This window comes from Porites lutea, chromosome 8, assembly GCF_958299795.1.
Source record: "Porites lutea chromosome 8, jaPorLute2.1, whole genome shotgun sequence".
NCBI classification, from domain to species: Eukaryota; Metazoa; Cnidaria; class Anthozoa; order Scleractinia; family Poritidae; genus Porites; species Porites lutea.
In genome coordinates, this window is record NC_133208.1 from 5,778,415 (window position 1) to 5,796,717 (window position 18,303).

Genomic DNA, 18,303 nt, shown 5'->3' on the forward strand with positions numbered 1-18,303 from the left:
CCGGCTCATCAAATCCTTCAGAGGAGGAAGGCATAGGAGAGGGTGGTGTCGGTGGCAAGAATTCATCCCGTTCTTCAAGAAATGCCGAGTAGCAGTGCAGTGTGAAAGAAATCTCTGGATTGGAATCAGTTTCCTGAAAAAAAGACGAGGATTTTATCTGATTTTTCTAACATCTTTATGATCTTGTTTCTTGTCGCCGCCTCCAGCCTAATAAGGAGCTTTAGCATCGACGACGGCGACGGCACTCTTAAAATGAATTCACGATTTAGTTTTCAAGCTATCTCGAGTTTACTCCAGTTCGCTGAAAAAGTCAAATGTAGGCTAATTTTCCTGGAACTGATTTCTTGGAGACCGCACGCAAGTTTAGAAAGTTTAGAAGACAAAGAAACATTCGTCGTCGCTTGTTTACGTCCTCCATAAAAGTGATGTTACACGAGACGATTCGCGACGGCGATTTTTTGCGCAACACAGCGTTGCATCGTTGTTACTAATTCCATTGTCTTCTTTTGTTTACCTGTTCCTATTTTGCACAAGTTGTTACTATCTGTTTCACAGGTCAAGTGAAATCACTCTATCACAGCATAATCATATACTCACTGAATATCTGCTTGAATTATCTTGATCTTCTAATTTCCAGGGCACAACCACTTTTTCGGTCGCCACATTGGAATGATTTCCTGATGTACTTTCTTCCTCCTCGGCTGAAAATGAAAACAAAACAAAAACAAAGAATTAAATGACATAAGGAATCTACATCGGAGTGGAAAAATGAGCCAGGAAAATCTGGTCCTATCAACAAAATATAACATGGACTATATGCATAAAGCATAACTTCAAACGTAACTGTTGTCGTCTGACATTAAAATGGGGAATGGACTATAGTCTACTAGGCTAAATGCCAGGAGTTTGCTTTTAAGGCCGAAGATGAGTTTTGTTCTGCGTTAACGGTTAGCCTAAACTCCTGGTAATTCCTTAGGATTGTCTTGCGGGCGAGCTTGTAACGAGCGAGAGTGAGTGAGATAAACGCGCGAGGAAAATAAAAACCAAAGGAGAGGGAGGGAGGGGGCCACTGAGAATTTAAATGCCTCGGTGAGAAAAGAGATTGCCCTAAATCCTTCTTTTTTCGGCTCTTCCTCGCTCGCTGTGCGTAAAAAAAACCGAAACTGGCCCATTGAACCCTTCACGTGGTCTGTTTATGTTTATGTTTATGCACCTGAATCCAAAGCTGTCTTGATGCTGTCAATCACTTTGGTCATTTGTCTGCTTAACATCTGGTAGGAAAAGAAAACAGGTATAAACCAACCAAAAGAAAATCTGAACTACAATTAATTTTCTTTAAAAAAAAATTGTAGAAAATGAACACTAGTGAGCAGCACAAAGCGATGCAATCATCCTGTAAACTTGTTTTATTTCTCTGCCCCGTTTTAACTGATCACACAGGCTTCGTAGGAACAAACCTTTATCTCCTAAACTTGCCGATAAATATGCACTATCGAGATGAACTTAACATCGACGGAAGTAAGCATGTTTTCGCTTGTTTAAATAAACTAAGAATTATTTTGAATGAATAATAAACCAATTATTGAATTCGGCTTTCGTATCATCTGAGGAATTATGGAGATCGAGGCCCGGCTCAACACCCTCGTCGATCTCCATAATTCTTCAGATGATACTCAGCCTCATTCAACAATAATTATTAAATAACACCACCGATACTAACAACAACTTGATTTAAGGGTTTACAGCAACTGGAGAAATCATGATGTGAAAAATCATCCCTTGGCGAGTTGCGACAATGAAGTGTTTTCAACACAGGGAATATGACGTGTTCATGGTGACTGAACTGATTGGTGGAAGCCTGTGACTGATAAAATTCAGAGTCAAATGTTGGTGATGAGATTACAGAAAGGGATGCCTGTGAAAAATGCATACAGAGTCGGAGCGATTTTAAAGGGGCTGTATCACGACTATCAAGTTCATTTAGTTAATATTGCCAATTATGCGTCTTTATGTGCTATGGAGTGGAGGCGAGTGTCGCCGAGCGGTTAACACCTCGAACTCCAGATCTGAAGGTCTAGGGTTCAAGCCTCGCTTGTCGCATTGTTTTTTTAGACAAGGAACGTTACTCCACTTTGTTCCTCTTCACGAAGGTGTATGAATAGGTACCGGCGTCATACTGCTGGGGGTAACCCAGCGATGGACTAGCATCCCGTCCAGTGGGGAGTAGCAATACTCCAAGGCATACTTCATGCTAAAGAAACCGGGATAAGCTCCGGCCGTTTGGGCCTTTGGCTCGTGTGGGCCTTTACTTGTTATACAGTATGGAAGCCAAGAAATTACTCAGAGACACCCAACGATCTTTTTCTGGGAAATGATCTGAAATGCCTCTTTAGGCTTCCTAGAGTGCTTTAAAAGCAATATAAATGAATAATTCCCATCGCTAAAAAAATGGATCTCTTCGGTCGTCCTAGGAGTGTTTTAAAACTCGCAAATTCTTTAGGGCTGTTTTTCGCCTTTCCCGAAAATAACAGCCTACATTGAAAGCTTCACGAAAACGTAAGACTACCTGACGAGCTTTTCCCTTAGCCGAAATTTTTAGGGGTCGTTTTATATTTTGCTCAAAAACTTTATCTATTGTGGGAATGTCTTCGAATTTTCTAGGGCGACGTAGCATGTATAAAAAAAACTAGGTTTTCAAAAACGTTGAGATGGGACAATCTTCTTCCAAGTGCTACAGTTTGAGTGTCTTCACTGTAACAATACAAGAGCCAAATACACATAATTTTTATGCACCGTTATCTCTTCGAACATCCCTTTTTCCTCATCTTCCTTCACAATCATTTTAATTAAGACTTTACTTCAATATACAGGGGCACCCAACGATTGTTTTCTGTAAAATATCTGTTCGGAGAAGCAAATATTGCCTAGAATTTTCTATTACTTGAGGACGGCTAAAAATTTCTAGAAGAACGTTCCATTCAAGTACAATTTTCGTAACTTATCAAGCTTTATCTCACAAATTCCCTAAGATTTTCTGAAGTTTAATTTTTATATTTTACTAACCAGTTTATACTATTTTTTGTAGGCAAAGGAAACCTAAAATTTTCGGATTCTAAAATGTGATGGAGAGAGTAATCACAAAATTTCTCACTTTCGTATAACGTTTAATTACACCTAAAATTTTCGGGAACATAATACTAAAGCCCTCGTAAATTCGATGACCCAACTGATAAAAATTTTGTAGCACTGCTTAGAATATATTTCTAGAGATCTCAAGACACTCTGGATAGCCTAAAAGTGTTTTAAACATATTTTGGAGAAAACCGACGTTGGGTACCCCTGAATACACTTTAGACTGCTTCTGCCAACCAAAGTTGACAACAATTTCACTGCTACACGTTGCATTCTAAATTTTTCAAATAACTTTAGTGATCATTTCTTCCTTCAGTGGTGGTTTCTTTATTTTTTTGCACACCCTTTAGAATTGATTAAATCCAGTTATTATAAACACCAATGAAATACTAAGTGGGCTTCCGCACGAAAACTTGATATCTTCACATGTGAAAATAACATGTTATCTTCAAATGTGAAATTATCGCCGTTGTTATGGCTTCATAATAAACCGCACCTTCAGACCAAAAAACTATTTAAATAAAATGGTTTGGTATTTCATTGGTGTTTACATGGTCACTTGGAGATACAAAATTTCTCTTCTCGTGGTGAAAAAAAATATTTCACTCAATTGCTGCGCTCACTCGTGAAATATTTTTCAACACTCGAAGAGAAATTTCGTATCCCTGCGCGACCATGTAATATCCTCTCTTTATTTTGTTATTAAAAATTAATTACCTTGTCTACCCTTGGTACATGGACTGACTGGCTCATCATTTGAGCGACGCTTGGTTTAATAAATGATATCTGCTCTCCTTCTGTCACACCAAGGAACTGTTGAAGGTCTTCACTGTTTCGCAAAGGTGGCTTGGATATCAGGCTCTAAAATCATTACAATTATTCACTATTAATATGACTTCTTATGTAACTGTATATCAGGGTGCAAAGAAAGTCAGTTTTACAGCTTGCCCAAACAGATATAGCATGTACCAGTGCAAGAGTCGTTTTAACTAGCCTTGCCCTCCAAAAAATGGACAAACAGTAAAATAATAACTAATTTATCATTATTTAGTACTTAATTGCAACAACTTTATTAATTCATTGTAATAATTATTACTATAATTTCACTTTGTCAGATAAGCTTGAAAAACAGCTTTCAACTTGACACATGATTTTTCTCAGGAATTTAAACAACAGAAAAAATAATTGACTTAAAGTACACTGTACTCAGAAATCTGTAATTTGAAGTACCCCAAAAAACTTGTCAGGCAAATTTTAAAGAGCAAAATTCACTAGCCCAATCCCAAAATCCACTAGTCCTGCATATTAAACACTAAGTGGAGCAATCTGTCTATACAGATTATAATGGGACTTTTAAATTTTTCTTCAAATCAGTAAGAGCAATCTAATAAACTCTCTCTTAGAGAACACCTCTTTGAGACAGACACCTTTGGCTGACATACTAAAAGTTTCACTGGCTGCCTCGCTAAATGGAAGGTGGGTCCCTAGGATATCCAGGGATCTCCACTGTGGCCAACCAGCCCCTAACTGTGATAGCATTTAAAATGTGGCGGTTGGCTGTATCAATGGGTGACCACATAAGCAGGGGTTTTTTATAACAAAATGTATGCTGTTTTGCCGGAAGGAAAAAAGTTGCCTTAATAAAGGTGGGGTGCTACTGTACATGTAGTGCTGGTCCCAAATGCAATCATTTTAGAGAAAGTTGTCAGAAGCAGTTTCTGAATAAAATAAATAGTTTGATGGATCTCACCCTTAAATAATTCTGCAGCAGATCCCTTCTTCCCTCTACAACATCGGGATCAAGTCTTCCAAATGGTAAATTGTATCTTCTGTTAGGCTTCAGAATATCTGTTAAAGTCAGAGGAAATTGATTAAAAGGGGAGTATAAACAGCTGAAAATTTTTACGACTACTGCCTACCGAAATAAGCTTAAGTGCTTTGCAAACGGAGTGTATGACCATCACTTTCACAACTATGCCACCTATCAACACTTCAATCCTAGCCGTATACAGAACGTTTGTCCCTTGAACCTCATTGGTATTGGCTTCCACGATCCCTCTGTAATTTAGCAATAAAGCATCCGGAATAGTAACCTGGTGTCTGTTTTTCAAAAGAATTAGTGATGGATAATGCTATCTACTAGATGAGCCGATATTCACTGGATAGAATGTTCAATAATATTGGTTTCCGCGACACTTATCTACTGGATATTGATTTATCTGGTGGATAGAGCCATCCAGCTTTTGAAATTGGAACTACTGGGGCCAGAAGGCCATGGCTTCAACTCCTCTTAAGAGAAGCCCTTTAAAAGATTTTTTTAGATCGGATAAAGTGAGGTTTCTGGGTAACTGACCACTTACCCCTCCCTTAAGTCAACATTAACACTTACTTCTCACTAAGGGCAAAATTGTGACTTAGGAGAGGGGTAGGTGGGCAGTTATCCATTATTAACACTTTAGACCCCAATATCCACATACAAATTCTCCAAACTGATCTCTATACATTTCCTTAAAGAATAAGTTGAGAGAATTTGATAAAAGATCAAAGCATTTTCTCTTAGGTGATCATTTTATGAATTCTCATAACCTAATCTCTTGACAATGTATTGATATTGTTAGGAGAAAATTAATGTTGGTCACTATTGGGACTTAATGGGTTTATAGAAACCTCATTTTTTTTTCTCCTGTGTCATACAAGGATTAAACTCATCACCAGTAAATGAGATCGTGTGCTGGTGCCTAAAAGGTTGAAGGAGCCAGGCAATGATCAAGCATGAGGAAGAAGGCATCTGTGGCAACCCAGCAAGCGGCCTCCACCATGACAACCCAGCCAGTCTGGTCAACTGGAATCCAAGATTCAATTGAGATGGCATTATACAAGGATGAGAGTAACCTTGGCAGAGAAAACCAGCACATGCAGCAGCCTCCATCAGCACTTAAGGGTCCATGACCAACCTTGTCATATTTATCTACTAATTTACTACAAAATGTATACCTTTCATGTGAACAGCAAGCTCTCCACTCATCAGTCGATTGTGAAGCTCCATAAATTCCCTGTACCGTCTATTAATCACTCGCCTTAGAGGAACATTCTGCTTTATTCTATCCAAAGAAATTTCTTCATCATCCTCTTTGCTGTCTTTGTCATCTGCATACAATCTTCTCTTCATCTGCTCTTTCTTAGCTTCACGCTTGGCCTGTTTTACTGCTGCAGTGTAGACCTCATGCCAAATCCTTATGTCATACTGTCAAGAGAAGTCATAGCGTCAGTAAGCTTAGCTATTCTAAGGGTGCGTTTCTTTGGAATGATCTGGATCAGGATCAGTGATCTGAGATGCCGTAAAATTCTGAAAATAAGCCCCTCCATATATAAGCCCCTACAAAATTAATATAAGGCCCCCCAAAATGGTAATGCAAAAAAACCCTTCGTTAGATCACTCCTCCAACTATAAGCCTCCCGGGGGCTTGTACTTGGAAAATTGCCATCAAATACAAGTGAACTTGGATCAATAATCCTGATCCGGATCATCTCAAAGGAATGTACCCTAGGTATTATAAAATCCCTTCTCAAGTTATTTTTTACCAAAAATTTATTTTGTCTCCTCTAAAATTAATATGACTGCATGTCAACTTCATACTTCAATTTATTGTTTCAATACATGATCAGGATGCAAAGAAAGTCAGTTTTACAGCCTGCCATTCAGGCAAGCTGTGGCTAGCATGTACTAGCCCACAAGTCATTTCAACTAGCCCCAAAACCCTTTTTGATTAGCAGGATTGATTACAATCCTTCTGCAATTTGAATTACCCAAAATACAGCACTTGCCCCTTGGGCAAGTTAAGAACAAAAATCACTAGCCCGATAGCAAAATCCACTATCCCAGGCTGCCGGACATGACCTTCTTTGCACACTACATGATGAAACACAGCACAGAATTTATAACCCCACCGTTTCCCAAGTTTTGAAAGCACTTTAAAGTTGGGATATTACATGTTCTGAAAACAGGGAAGTGTTAAGCTTGTCTTTTCATTATCTACACTGTACACAGAGTTGACGAAAGCATAGTGGATAACAAATGGCTGGAAGCTAAGCACAAGAGCATTGAGGGCTCTAAATTATTGTTATAGTCAAAGTGCTATGTGCTAGTCTCTTATCAGACAGTACTGTTTGTAAATCAAAAAGAAGATTCAACTAGGAGTTCATGTATACAAATACTGCATTTAGCAACACAAGAGCAAGTTATTATAGTCAAAGTGCTTTGATAGTCTTTTATCGGACAGTACCACTTGTAAATTAAAAAGGGGATTGAACTATGAGTACATGTATATAAATACTACATTTAGCATAAATGTTACAGAACTGCTAACTGACCTCTATTTTGTAGAGAGTGTATTTATTTCTTCCTGGTTCCCAAGTGGTCTCCAAAGCAACAAACGTAATGGGGATAGAAATCAGTTCACTGGGGTGCATTCTTTTAACTCGCATTATGGAACTGTCGACTTCATCCTTGCCTTTGTCATTGACACCTAAAGCCTCTTGTGTCCAGTCATCTCTGGGTGTCCCATACCAGGTGTCTGTATCACTATTGTCCATTGACTCTTCTACCACGGCATCACTCCTGGACAGTCGTCTTATGCCGCATGAAGTGTATGTTGCAGCTCTGCCTCTTCCAACAGCTAAGCTTGCCCCTTGGGGTGATATCTCCCTCTGATTTGCAGAAGAATGGTCCAAAGATTCTCCCCCCGATGAAATGCTTGCCTCTGAAGATTTTGTGCTGTTACTACTGAAACTATCAAATTTAAAGGGTGGCTTGAAATTTGAAACAAGTTTCTTACTGGCCGTAATAAATGCATCACTTATCAATGAATCTGAACTCTGACCTCCAAACCCCAAACGTAAACGTTTCCATCGTGTAGAAGGGTCATCTGCAACATTGGCCCTATCTGTTGCCTCCCATGAAGACTCCTTGATGCTATCAAGCTCTGAAGAGCCATTCTTGTTTCTCAATATAGCCTTCTTAGGACTGGAAATTTCTTGGCTGGAGGAGGGGAAAGCACATTCAGAAGTAGCTAACTCTTTTGCTACTCCTGAGGACAAGTGTTTTCCCGGACATTCCTCAAATGAGACTTGTTTGGTAATTCTGCTCTTTGTTGATTTCTTAGTAACTACCCCAAAACTGTGAGCTCCATCAATGCTTGAGTGAAAGTCATCAGATTCTTCCAATGCTTCTTCCCCAAGCTCAATGTATGAATCTAAAATATCCTCTTCACTTGAAACGGACTTAAAACTGTCAGAACTGCTGCAGAAGCTCCCGCTACAAATGTGAGGGCTATAAATTTTTCTAGGGCTCTTAGGTGTATAAAACTCCTCCATGTCTAGGTTGTCATAATGTGCTAACGAAAGATTACACGGCACACTTCCAGATCTTGGAAGATTTCTATGAGCTTCAGTCTTGTTTTCAGATTCTGGAAGAGAAAATCTTCGTGTGGTAACTCTAGAACATGGCGTATCACCTGTTTCATCAGATTCTTCATCACTACTCCCCTTTTGTGCAACCAATGAGAGAGGACGGTAACTGTCTCCACTTGCCTCAAATTTATGGCAACAAGACATAGTCATCTCTTTCCAACTGTGAAGAGCTCCGTTACTTTCTGAGAGATACTCTTTCATTTCTTCAAAACTCTTTCTTCTGAATGACTCGTCCTCTGATGAAGGGCAAACCATCCATGAGGATGACAAACTGCTTGATGTAATGCTCTCTGTTGAGTGTGGAGCAACAGCCTCCATTGACCAGTTATTGTCGCTATTACTTTGATCTGACGAGGTGTTCTCTTTGCTGTCCTCCACTGATGATGGTGGAACTACCTCTGTTGACCAATTACTCCTTCCTTGATTGAGGTCTTCGGTGCTATTTTCTCTGCTTTCATCCACAGAAATAACTAAAAATGAGTCTCCACTGCCATGCTGACTTTCTCCAACAGGAGGCTGTCTCTCTGTGCTTACAGACCAGCGGAAATCAGGACTTTCCACACAAGCACCAGGTGTAGTAATTTCAATTCTTTCTCCAATATCTTCCACAGACTCTTCACTTTCTTTCCTACTAATAATTTGTTCAATAGCTGTTCTCTGCATATCTACAGCTGTTGTTTTCTCACTTAACAAGGGAAGATTAACTTTGCCAGCTGCATGTGGTTCATTTGCGCAACTTAAACTATCGCAGTGATCCTCTGTTGTAAGACAATCATGGTCTTCTTTGGCTGTGGACATGCTTTTCCTATCACCTTCGTTTTGCTTTCTGAGGATCTCAATCACAGCTTGGCAAATCCAATCAGGGTCTGTTAAGAGTTGTACAAGAGGTTCCACAACTTGTACAGTCAAAATCTCCCGCAAAATAAATCTTCCAGTATCACAACTAAACGTGTCCTTTGGGATCATTGCCGCTAAAAGCGAATCGACCACATTTCTTAAATAACTGAGTTCGGCAGCAGAACTTGACAAAGACGGTGGCTTGGAATACAGCTGTGATTCGTACGTTTGACATAACAGTTGTGATGAGCTAATGCTGAGTCGGAGTTTCGGATCCTTTGCTTTCACGATCGCCATCGCTTTGTTAAATCTCTCCAAGTGTCCGTGAAAGACCACTATAACCTGCTCGATTAAATAATGTGAGTCTATTTGCGATCCGCGCTTGTAGCCTTCCAAACATAACATCTCCAGTGCATCCTGGGTTTCAGAAATGAAGAGTTCTCCTTCCCCGACATTTTCGTACCATGTGCGAATAAAATCGCGGATGACGTTGTCTATTAACTTTTTAAATCCCTCTTCCAGAGCTTTTGGAACCTCGTCGAGGCTGTTAAAGGAGCCATTTGAGTAGAACGACGAGTACCCGATGCGGTTTTCCAGCCGATGAGGAGCTCCAAACCCAAATAACTCGACAGCTTTGAAAAACTCCTCGAATAATCCATCAAGGCCCCATTTATTGATGATGAAAAGGCACGTGAAGCCATAACTTACGCCAACCAGGAGAATATAAATCAATAAAGTCTTTAGGGAGCACCCGATGAAAAAAAGACATGACAAAACCACGAAAACAAGCAGCCAGCCCATGTTACGCCATGTTGTACCCTGCTGGTTTATTTCGAACAGCTGAGTTACCTCGCTGACCTCACTGTATCACAGGACTACCAAGAAAAATACCCCCGAATACACCTTAACAAATTTTTGCCCATTTTCTGCCACTGTTTCTTTCATAGTAGATATTTATCAGCGACGAAAAACAAGATGTCTGAAGAAAATCCAAGTTTCACAAATTAAAATTGAAATTGGGTACATATTCTTTTAAAAATAGAAATGCGGCAACGTTGGATAACCTGTGAGCCAGCTGAAGCTTACATGTACCTTGGCATCCGCGCCTTCAAGTTTCTGTTGACAAGGATCTAAATTTTTGAAGGATGGCGGACCGAAATTTTTATTCTGTCAAAACAGCGCTTCGTGTAGGAATAGTACAGATGCTGAATGGATTGATAAGCATCGGGATTGGAGCTTACAATACAAGGAAGGAAGATCATAATGCTTTTCTGACGTTTAAACCAGAAGGCCTTCCAGTCTGGTCTGGAATATTGGTGCGTATGTTATCACATCTGTGATCAACGTTCGTTTGAAATCATATTATACATGTATGAAGCGGTCGTTACTGAAGAGGAATTCTCACGTATAAGTACAATGTAAACGATATCAAATTCGAATATTCGTGCAATTTGCAATAATTCTTTAGGATCGTCATAGGAACCCACAAAAGTCTTCTGAAATTTCTTCATTGCGTTGTCAATATTTCGCGATCGAATCATTATGTAAGCTTCTAAATTTTGTTTGTAATTTATGTTTAAATAATAATTTATTCCTTATGACTTCCTTTAAAATAAAACGAAATTTCAGCGAGTACAACCTTTGGCCTAATCAATAGCCTTAGAGAATCACAGTTTGTTTTTTCTTAACATCCGATCTGTGATCGATCACAAATGTATCACCGGATATTGTGTGAAGCAAGTGTGAAGCGAATTGCACTATAAAATTAAAACGAAACGCCCAACAAATAAAAAAATCCAATAGTTAAATTGTGGTTTGAAATATTGCGTCAATAATATATAAAGGTTATCTTTTCGGTGGTTTCTGTTTTTTCTTCTTTCAGTTTCTTGTCACTGGAGGTATTGGATGTCTCAGCTATAAAAGACCAAAAAAACTTACAGTGAGTTTGGAAATCTTTATTTATAACCTGACTTTAGTATGATTTGATGCGCATCTAATGTACAGCTAACAGTTGGTCATGTAATCAGCTTTTGTAAATGCACAAGTGTGCATTCTGGAAAAAGAATTTTTAGCAGGATGGGAATAGCATGAGCATGTAAAAATTAACCCAGCAGTATGTCTAGTCCTAGGATTTCAAAGCGCACAGTTCCGTGCCTGAGATCATGGGAACCTATTTGGTTTTTTAAAAGCTGTGGGGAACTTATTTTTGTTTCTATGTCATGCATGTTTCTCCTTAGTCTCAATGAGAAAACAGCTCACCCATGGAAATAATGTCATAGGATCGGACACAGAAATTTCATACTGATGAGGTGACACTACCCAGATCTTGGTGTTACTTCTGATTGGTCGCACTTCAAGGGAAATTTGCTTCAGCCAATCAGAAGCACTATCCAGAGCTGGGTAGTGACACATCATTATTATGGAATTTCTGCAGTCATTTCTCAAACCTCATTTGGCATGGCAACCAGTGGTGGTATCCCAAAATGTTGGCTGTTTCCTCAAGTCATCAAGTGAGTACAATTACACTTTTTGTTGTTGTTTTCAGATTCATGTCTACTTGATATTCTGTGTTTTGACGGTTATCACAAGCATCCTAATGTTCTGGCTTGTCATGCCCATTATTGTGAATGACAATCGGGAAGTATCGTGGAACATGTTTTTTGGTTCATTTCTTGGCCTTGTTGCAATAACATTTGTTGTCAGCATGAAAGGATCATTTGTGGCATTTAAAGCATCATTTTTTCAGTATAACTGCTGTAATAAAGTTCCACAATTACAGGTGAGTGAGTCTCTGCAAGAGCAGAGAGAAATAGTCAGCCAGGGCTCTCATTACATTTTTGTAACCTTTGAAACTCCAGCCGTAGCAAATAAAGATCCACCTATAACATCTCAAAAAATTTATAGTATCACCTTTGGCTTTCAACTTAGATCACCCATAGCATCAAGTGAGCTCAACAGTGTTACAGACCTTACGACCCTTAATGACAGCTCTGTCAACCCTATTTTTGATCTGAACTTCTGCTAGCGGGTTGTAGGGTTTCAACTAATTTTACTTACTGAAAAGTTGATGGTCTCAGAAACTTTTCATCTGGTTTCAAAGTTTTGGAACCATTTTTGATGAGTCCCAAAGTCTTGGTTTTGCAAGTTCCCCTGAGTCTCAGATTTTGTGAACCTTTTTACAGCAAAGACTCATTAAAGTCTTGGCTTGGTTAGCCTCCCATATGCGGACAACCTTAGGGCTTTATCACACATTCCTAGGGAGCAAAGATTACCGAATGAACCAAAAGAATGTCTGTTTGGGAGGTTACGTCTTGGCCACTGGATGAGTTTCAGATTTTACCATCCACCAACCGTAGTTGTGAATATAATTATAAAAATTTATATTTGGAAGGAAATTAATAATCAACATTAGAACATTACTGTAATCTCTCCATTAGCCTCCCTCTCGTTCAAGCCTTACCTATCCAAGTCCCCCGTTTTAACAGTCACCCTTTAACAAGCTACAGCTTGATTTGTAGCATTAAACAGTTGCTAGATCTGAACACAACTTCCAGAAAACAAAAATCTATATTAGTGTTAAATAAGCCCACCCCCATTTATCTGTTTATCTGAGGTTACCCACTACCCGGTCCCCATGGAATTACAGATCATTATTCATTTCAGGGAAACTGCTCACATACCCCTCCCCTAAGCCAAAATTAACACTAATTACTTCTCACTTTAATAGGGCAAAATGTTGGCTTAGGGGAGGGGTAGGTGGGCAGTTTCCCAGAAACATATAGTGATCCGAAAGTTTCTGGAACTATGCATGTTATTTATGTTTTGCTAGTATATATCTTGTTGCTTGCTGATTTTTTTCTTTTTGTTAGGGTAATTCTCAACCCGTTGAACTTAATTCATCACTTGCGCCTATGATCTCATCAACACCAGCTGTATTAAATGACACCCGTGAAGAAATAAGAGAACAACGAAGAGTAAGCGTATTTTGCTATATTAGGGTGTGATTTTCCAGAGCTATCCAGAAAGGGGATGTAGAAATAAGGGTTGGAGACAGTACTAAGGAAATCATGAGTTTTGGTAGCCTCCCCACAGACGTCCTTTGGGGTTGGTTTGTCAGGTATACCGTGGGGGAGAAAATGAATGCATGACAAACGAACCCCAAAGGACGTCTGTGGGGAGGCTAGAGTTTTGGAGAATTTTCTGCTCATCTGGAAATCTCAGAAATACTGTGATGTCTCTTTGTGTCCTTAGTTCCATAGTGGATAAAAGTCTCAGATTTTAAACGTATCATTTGGCGTTTCTGGGAAACTGCCACCTACCACTCCCCGAAGCAAACATTAACACCTACTTCTCACTTAGGGCAAAATGTTGGCTTAGGGGAGGGGTAGGTGGGCAGTTTCCCAGAAACGTGTAATGATCCTTTTTAATTAGGGTCTTGATCAGGGCTGTGCTCTAGCAGAGCCCAGTGACCCCTGGCGCCTAACTTTTGCCCCCGGGCGACTAGAAAATCTCAGATTTTTCATACAATTAATATGCTGGGCACCCTAGATTTTACAGTTTCAGGGCACTGGGCTTCCTTCAATTTTCCTTAGTACACAGCCCTGTTGATATCTCGCGAGTCTAAGTTTAACCTAACAATCTCTAGAGATCGAAATCTCTGCAGATTTGAATCTGGAGATTTTCCTCTTTTGCGCTTTTCATTTCCAATCATCAACTCAACCTACCCCCAAGGAAATTCTTTCTTTCTTTTCTTCATGTAATCAAACCGCCACATATGTTTGCAAATGGTTAGATACCAGGTTAGATGGTATCATGGTTTTAATGGTTAGATCAAAGTGCTGCCAGAAACTGTAACGTGCATTAATTTTATAGACCCAAATTTAGTGGTACACGTTTTTTTAAAATTTGGGATTGCCGTTTTTACTCGAAATAGCGCCCCCTCGAAGCCCTTTAGAGCAAAAATAGTAACAAGCATCGCTAAAAGCATATAACCATACATGCTTCTGGTGTTGTCCAAGCGCTCAAACGCTCCTAGCAATAAGGTATCGCTTTGTGATTATCAGTGTCTTTTAATGCTGATCACTGATTAAAATGGGAAGTATCTCACATAAACTAACTTTTGTTGTGTCTCTCTCGCCTTACAGCCCCACACCCCCATTCCCTTTTGAGAGCTCAAGCTATGCGGCTCCGGAAGAAGCCCTGCACCGAAAAGTTGATAAATTTAATAAGCGTCGCGGTGCTTAAAGTCTCAGATTATAGTTCCTAAAACTCAATTATGTCCATTTTATGTCCTTTTGCTGACCCACATGGGAGACCAAAACCAACCTTATGACTTTGCTCTTATTGCAGACGTCAAGGTCATCTTCGACGACAAGTCCTACTTCTTCAGCACATCGCCCATATTCTCAACACCCTCACAGACAACACAGAAGAAGAGATCGACCAAGCCAGAGGGGGGTGGAGACGCAATCGAGAATAGCGCGATATGATGAGCGACCCCCTCCTCCCCCGTACCAGACACTGCCAAAGCTTCCGCACTTGCCTGGCTACACAGAAGTGGACGTTTCCCTTCCACCTCCCCCTTATATAGAGAAACAGGAAGGCAGATAACCTCGACATAAAGCAAACCCTTGACAGCGGTTCTTGCCATTGTTGTGTGAAACGTCTGGTTCCGGTGACTGCGGTCAGTCCTTCGATGCTTTTCTGGGTCCTTTCGCAGATCTTTGGAAGTCCTCGCCCATGTACGGTATATGGCCGGAATTTTCGGTTATGTTCCTAAATGCCACTAATCAAGTAGACTACAAAGCAGCCCCTATTTTTGCGTAGGTCAAGATCGCGCGAGCGGTCAAATGAAAGGTCCTGAGCAAGCGAGAGTCGTCTCTAGAGCGTGTCTGGCTCCCGCGCTTCGCGCGAGAATCTCACGCCAGTGTTTCGTGCCATGAAAAACCGACAAGCGGCTGTTTTGCAGTCTATCAAACAGGGTGAAAATCGCTAAAGAATATTAACAAAAGCCTCTTCTCCTGCCAGATAAATTATTTCCTCCCAGTTACGCAGAAACGCTTACTGGGCAGGCTACAGTTTAACGGCCCGCGCGCAGATCTGTTAAGTTCATATCCTGTGTAATATCGCGGATGGGCGAATTTATATGTTTTTTATCCTTTCTTTCTTTTGACATTGCGGGAATTGTTTTTTGCGACTGATCTAGTCTTCTTTTTTTTTCCACTGGGAACACATTTTTTCATTTCTTAGAAATTGTGTTCAAACTTCATACAACTATCTCAGTCAAAGTACCGAAAAAACAACATCCGAAATAACAGTGGAGGAAGTCGATTTCTATACCGTATAAATCAAAATCTGTCTCGCAACTTTATGCATATAAAATAATAAAGAGATTTGGAATCGCGTTTACTCAGCAAGCGGCGAACATAGAATACAAGTTGACGGCGATTTCTGAAACCAAGAAATATAAAGGAGATAAAAACTGTCCAAAGTAATTCTTTTGGATAGAACTGGATTAAACTACTCATTTCTAGCAGATGTAATGAACTGTAAATGAAAATTATTTGTACTAATTGACGTTACCGTTTGAGATAAACGTGTTTCTTCATCCCTCTAAAGTTCTTTGGAAATTCATCATTGCCAGTGTGGGGTTAATTTTTACGGAAGTTTTTACGTTTTCTTGCAGTCCGCATTTTCTCAGTCTTAAAATCCATCAAAGAGAAGTTCTTATTCCAGCGATCGAGCTAAGAAAAGAAAACTGTACTGATTGCTGTCTATACTAATAGCCTTTCTAGTTGCAGAAGAATTATAACGCGGAAAATTAAGCCCCACACGATTCAGACTTGTGCATGTAGATTCAACTATCCGGTGAAATTTGAATTATGAGCAAAAATTTAAACTTAAAACTCGGATAAAATTGAAAACTCTTAAAAGCTTTCGACCTCAAAAGAAGTCTTGTTCATATTATGAAGAAACAGAAAGATCTTTGAAGGCAAGATTCTCGGATTACAGGACACCCAGTACGACCACATCTGAGGTGTCCCACCACATTAATATTGGTTACCCTGGACACATGATAGATCTGGAGAAGACTAAGATACCAAGTGGTTTGAACGAAGAGTAACAGAAGCCATCTACATCAGGAACAAGAGCCTGACCCTAAACAGAGATTGAAGACAGTGGGCGCTTTCCATTCGACCAAAACTTTCGAAACTTTGGAAACAGCAGTAAATAGTAAAGTTTCCTCAAATTCAGGAATCTGTTGAATTTCCGAAATGCGAACCATTCAACCGAAAATTCTAGAAATTCCGGGAGCAGTCTTGAATGAAAAATGAGGCCAAGTGCACAACCTTTCTTGTGAAAATGATGAGAATGAAAATTCATTTTCGTATCAAAGGCTGAGCACTTAAACTCGTTTTGACATAGAGGCCAGGGGGAACTCGGAAATGGCCAATTGTATCCGAGTTTGAAGTTTAAATTTTTGCTCATTACCCACTTAAGCTATCTTTAACGATAAGTAAACCGCCGCATCTTATAACTGACAGAATATCAGGCTTTGTAAAGTTCTGCTTTGGTTCTTGAAGCAAAGATAATGGGGAAAGCCAACGAAAAGAAAAGTGAACCTGAAAACACAGCAATATGGTACTTCATTTTGATCATTTAATTCAATTGCCAAACGCTTTTTTTTTTCAATGTAATAAAAAAATGTTTCATAGGTGTACAGTTTATAAATGATGCCGTTTTAGGATGCAGATGTTGAAATTAAGGATTACAAAAATGAAAGATAACTTTGTCGTTGTAAAATACCTATTAGAGTCTGCCTCTCACTGATTGAATATAGCCTACGTTGCAACCGGACTTGTCACTGGAGACCTACTGTAGCTCAGAGAGATTTAGCCTGTCTGTGACGCAGGCCAATTGAATATTGGGTCGCAATATTTCGTCCGTGAATAAAATAAAAAATATATTGTAAATATTGATAGAAATAAAAATAATTGCTGATGTTTTTTATTATTCTTTTTGTACTATTTGCCCTGTCCATAACTACCTGGTCTCCAATCGCTCGCGATCACTTTTTTTTGGGGGGGGATATTTATTATTAAGAAAAGCGGGGACGATAGGAATGACGGGAAGGAATTAAGGGTATCAAGATTGTTCACTTATGCATAATTCAATTAGATGAAAAATAGGATTTCCTCATAATTTGACAATCTGGGAGAAGCTTGTAGCGCTATATTTACGGTTAAAACAAGCCATGCTTTGGGCTCAATAGTCTTAGTTCTCGGGTAGAACAATAAACTAATGAATTTTGATCACAAGTTAGCTTGAAATGAACGACTTCGCGAATTGTACAAACAAATAAGAAGTCATTGCACGGGAAACGTTAAAAATACTCTTATACCCGCTACAAAAGGTCGTAAAACAAAGCTAGTCACCACATCAACATCACAGTATTGTCAAATAAGATGACGTAAATATAAGAAGTTCGTGCAGAACACTGTATAAAAGCGAATTACAGAATGTGTTAATCTCTTATACGTTCGAATAAATAATTAAATAAATGATTAAAGCTTTAATCACTAAAATAAATAATTCGTTAGAGCATTGATCACTAATACGGCAAGACACTTTTGAGGCAGCAGCATGTGACGGGAAGTACATCTCAGCCGAACATTTTACGCTACCATCACACTCAAATATTCCTATTTACGACACACCAAGGCTTGGATAGTACAGTCTTTTTAGTCCTAGAAGTCACATTCATCAACATCCTTGAAACTGATGCATCGAAGAATGATTAACACTTCCCCTTTACGAGCCACGTGATTTCTTAAGAAAGATAGCTTGCATTGCGAGCAAGCTGTC

General features: G+C 39.4%; 2 protein-coding genes across 2 annotated transcripts in view; one reads left to right on the plus strand and one right to left on the minus strand.

Moving 5' to 3' along the window:
• Positions 1 to 10,260, minus strand: part of LOC140945611 (uncharacterized) — a 16,334-nt gene extending 6,074 nt beyond the window's left edge. The window contains exons 1-7 of the mRNA XM_073394624.1: positions 7,504 to 10,260; positions 6,127 to 6,376; positions 4,883 to 4,980; positions 3,850 to 3,993; positions 1,214 to 1,271; positions 598 to 701; positions 1 to 133 (exon numbers count right to left, since the gene is read on the minus strand). The exon at positions 1 to 133 is cut by the window's left edge and continues 210 nt beyond it. Coding sequence (XP_073250725.1) covers positions 1 to 133; positions 598 to 701; positions 1,214 to 1,271; positions 3,850 to 3,993; positions 4,883 to 4,980; positions 6,127 to 6,376; positions 7,504 to 10,239 — 3,523 coding nt within the window. The 5' untranslated portion in view covers positions 10,240 to 10,260. The remainder of the gene's footprint in view (positions 134 to 597; positions 702 to 1,213; positions 1,272 to 3,849; positions 3,994 to 4,882; positions 4,981 to 6,126; positions 6,377 to 7,503) is intronic.
• Positions 10,261 to 10,545: 285 nt separating this feature from the next.
• On the plus strand, positions 10,546 to 17,435 carry LOC140946811 (uncharacterized). Its single transcript, XM_073395921.1, has 5 exons — positions 10,546 to 10,754; positions 11,321 to 11,377; positions 11,984 to 12,217; positions 13,308 to 13,412; positions 14,788 to 17,435. The coding sequence occupies exons 1-5, from the start codon at positions 10,584 to 10,586 to the stop codon at positions 15,046 to 15,048; spliced, it is 828 nt and encodes a 275-aa protein (XP_073252022.1). The 5' UTR covers positions 10,546 to 10,583; the 3' UTR covers positions 15,049 to 17,435.
• The last annotated feature ends 868 nt before the right edge of the window (positions 17,436 to 18,303 follow it).

Excerpts from the sequence above, each read along its gene's own strand:
- LOC140946811 (XM_073395921.1), top strand. The coding sequence starts at position 10,584 with ATGGCGGACCGAAATTTTTATTCTGTCAAAACAGCGCTTCGTGTAGGA. Across the intron at positions 10,755-11,320 it reads CAGTCTGGTCTGGAATATTG|TTTCTTGTCACTGGAGGTAT; the intron begins GTGCGTATGTTA and ends TTCTTCTTTCAG. Across the intron at positions 13,413-14,787 it reads AAATAAGAGAACAACGAAGA|ACGTCAAGGTCATCTTCGAC; the intron begins GTAAGCGTATTT and ends CTCTTATTGCAG.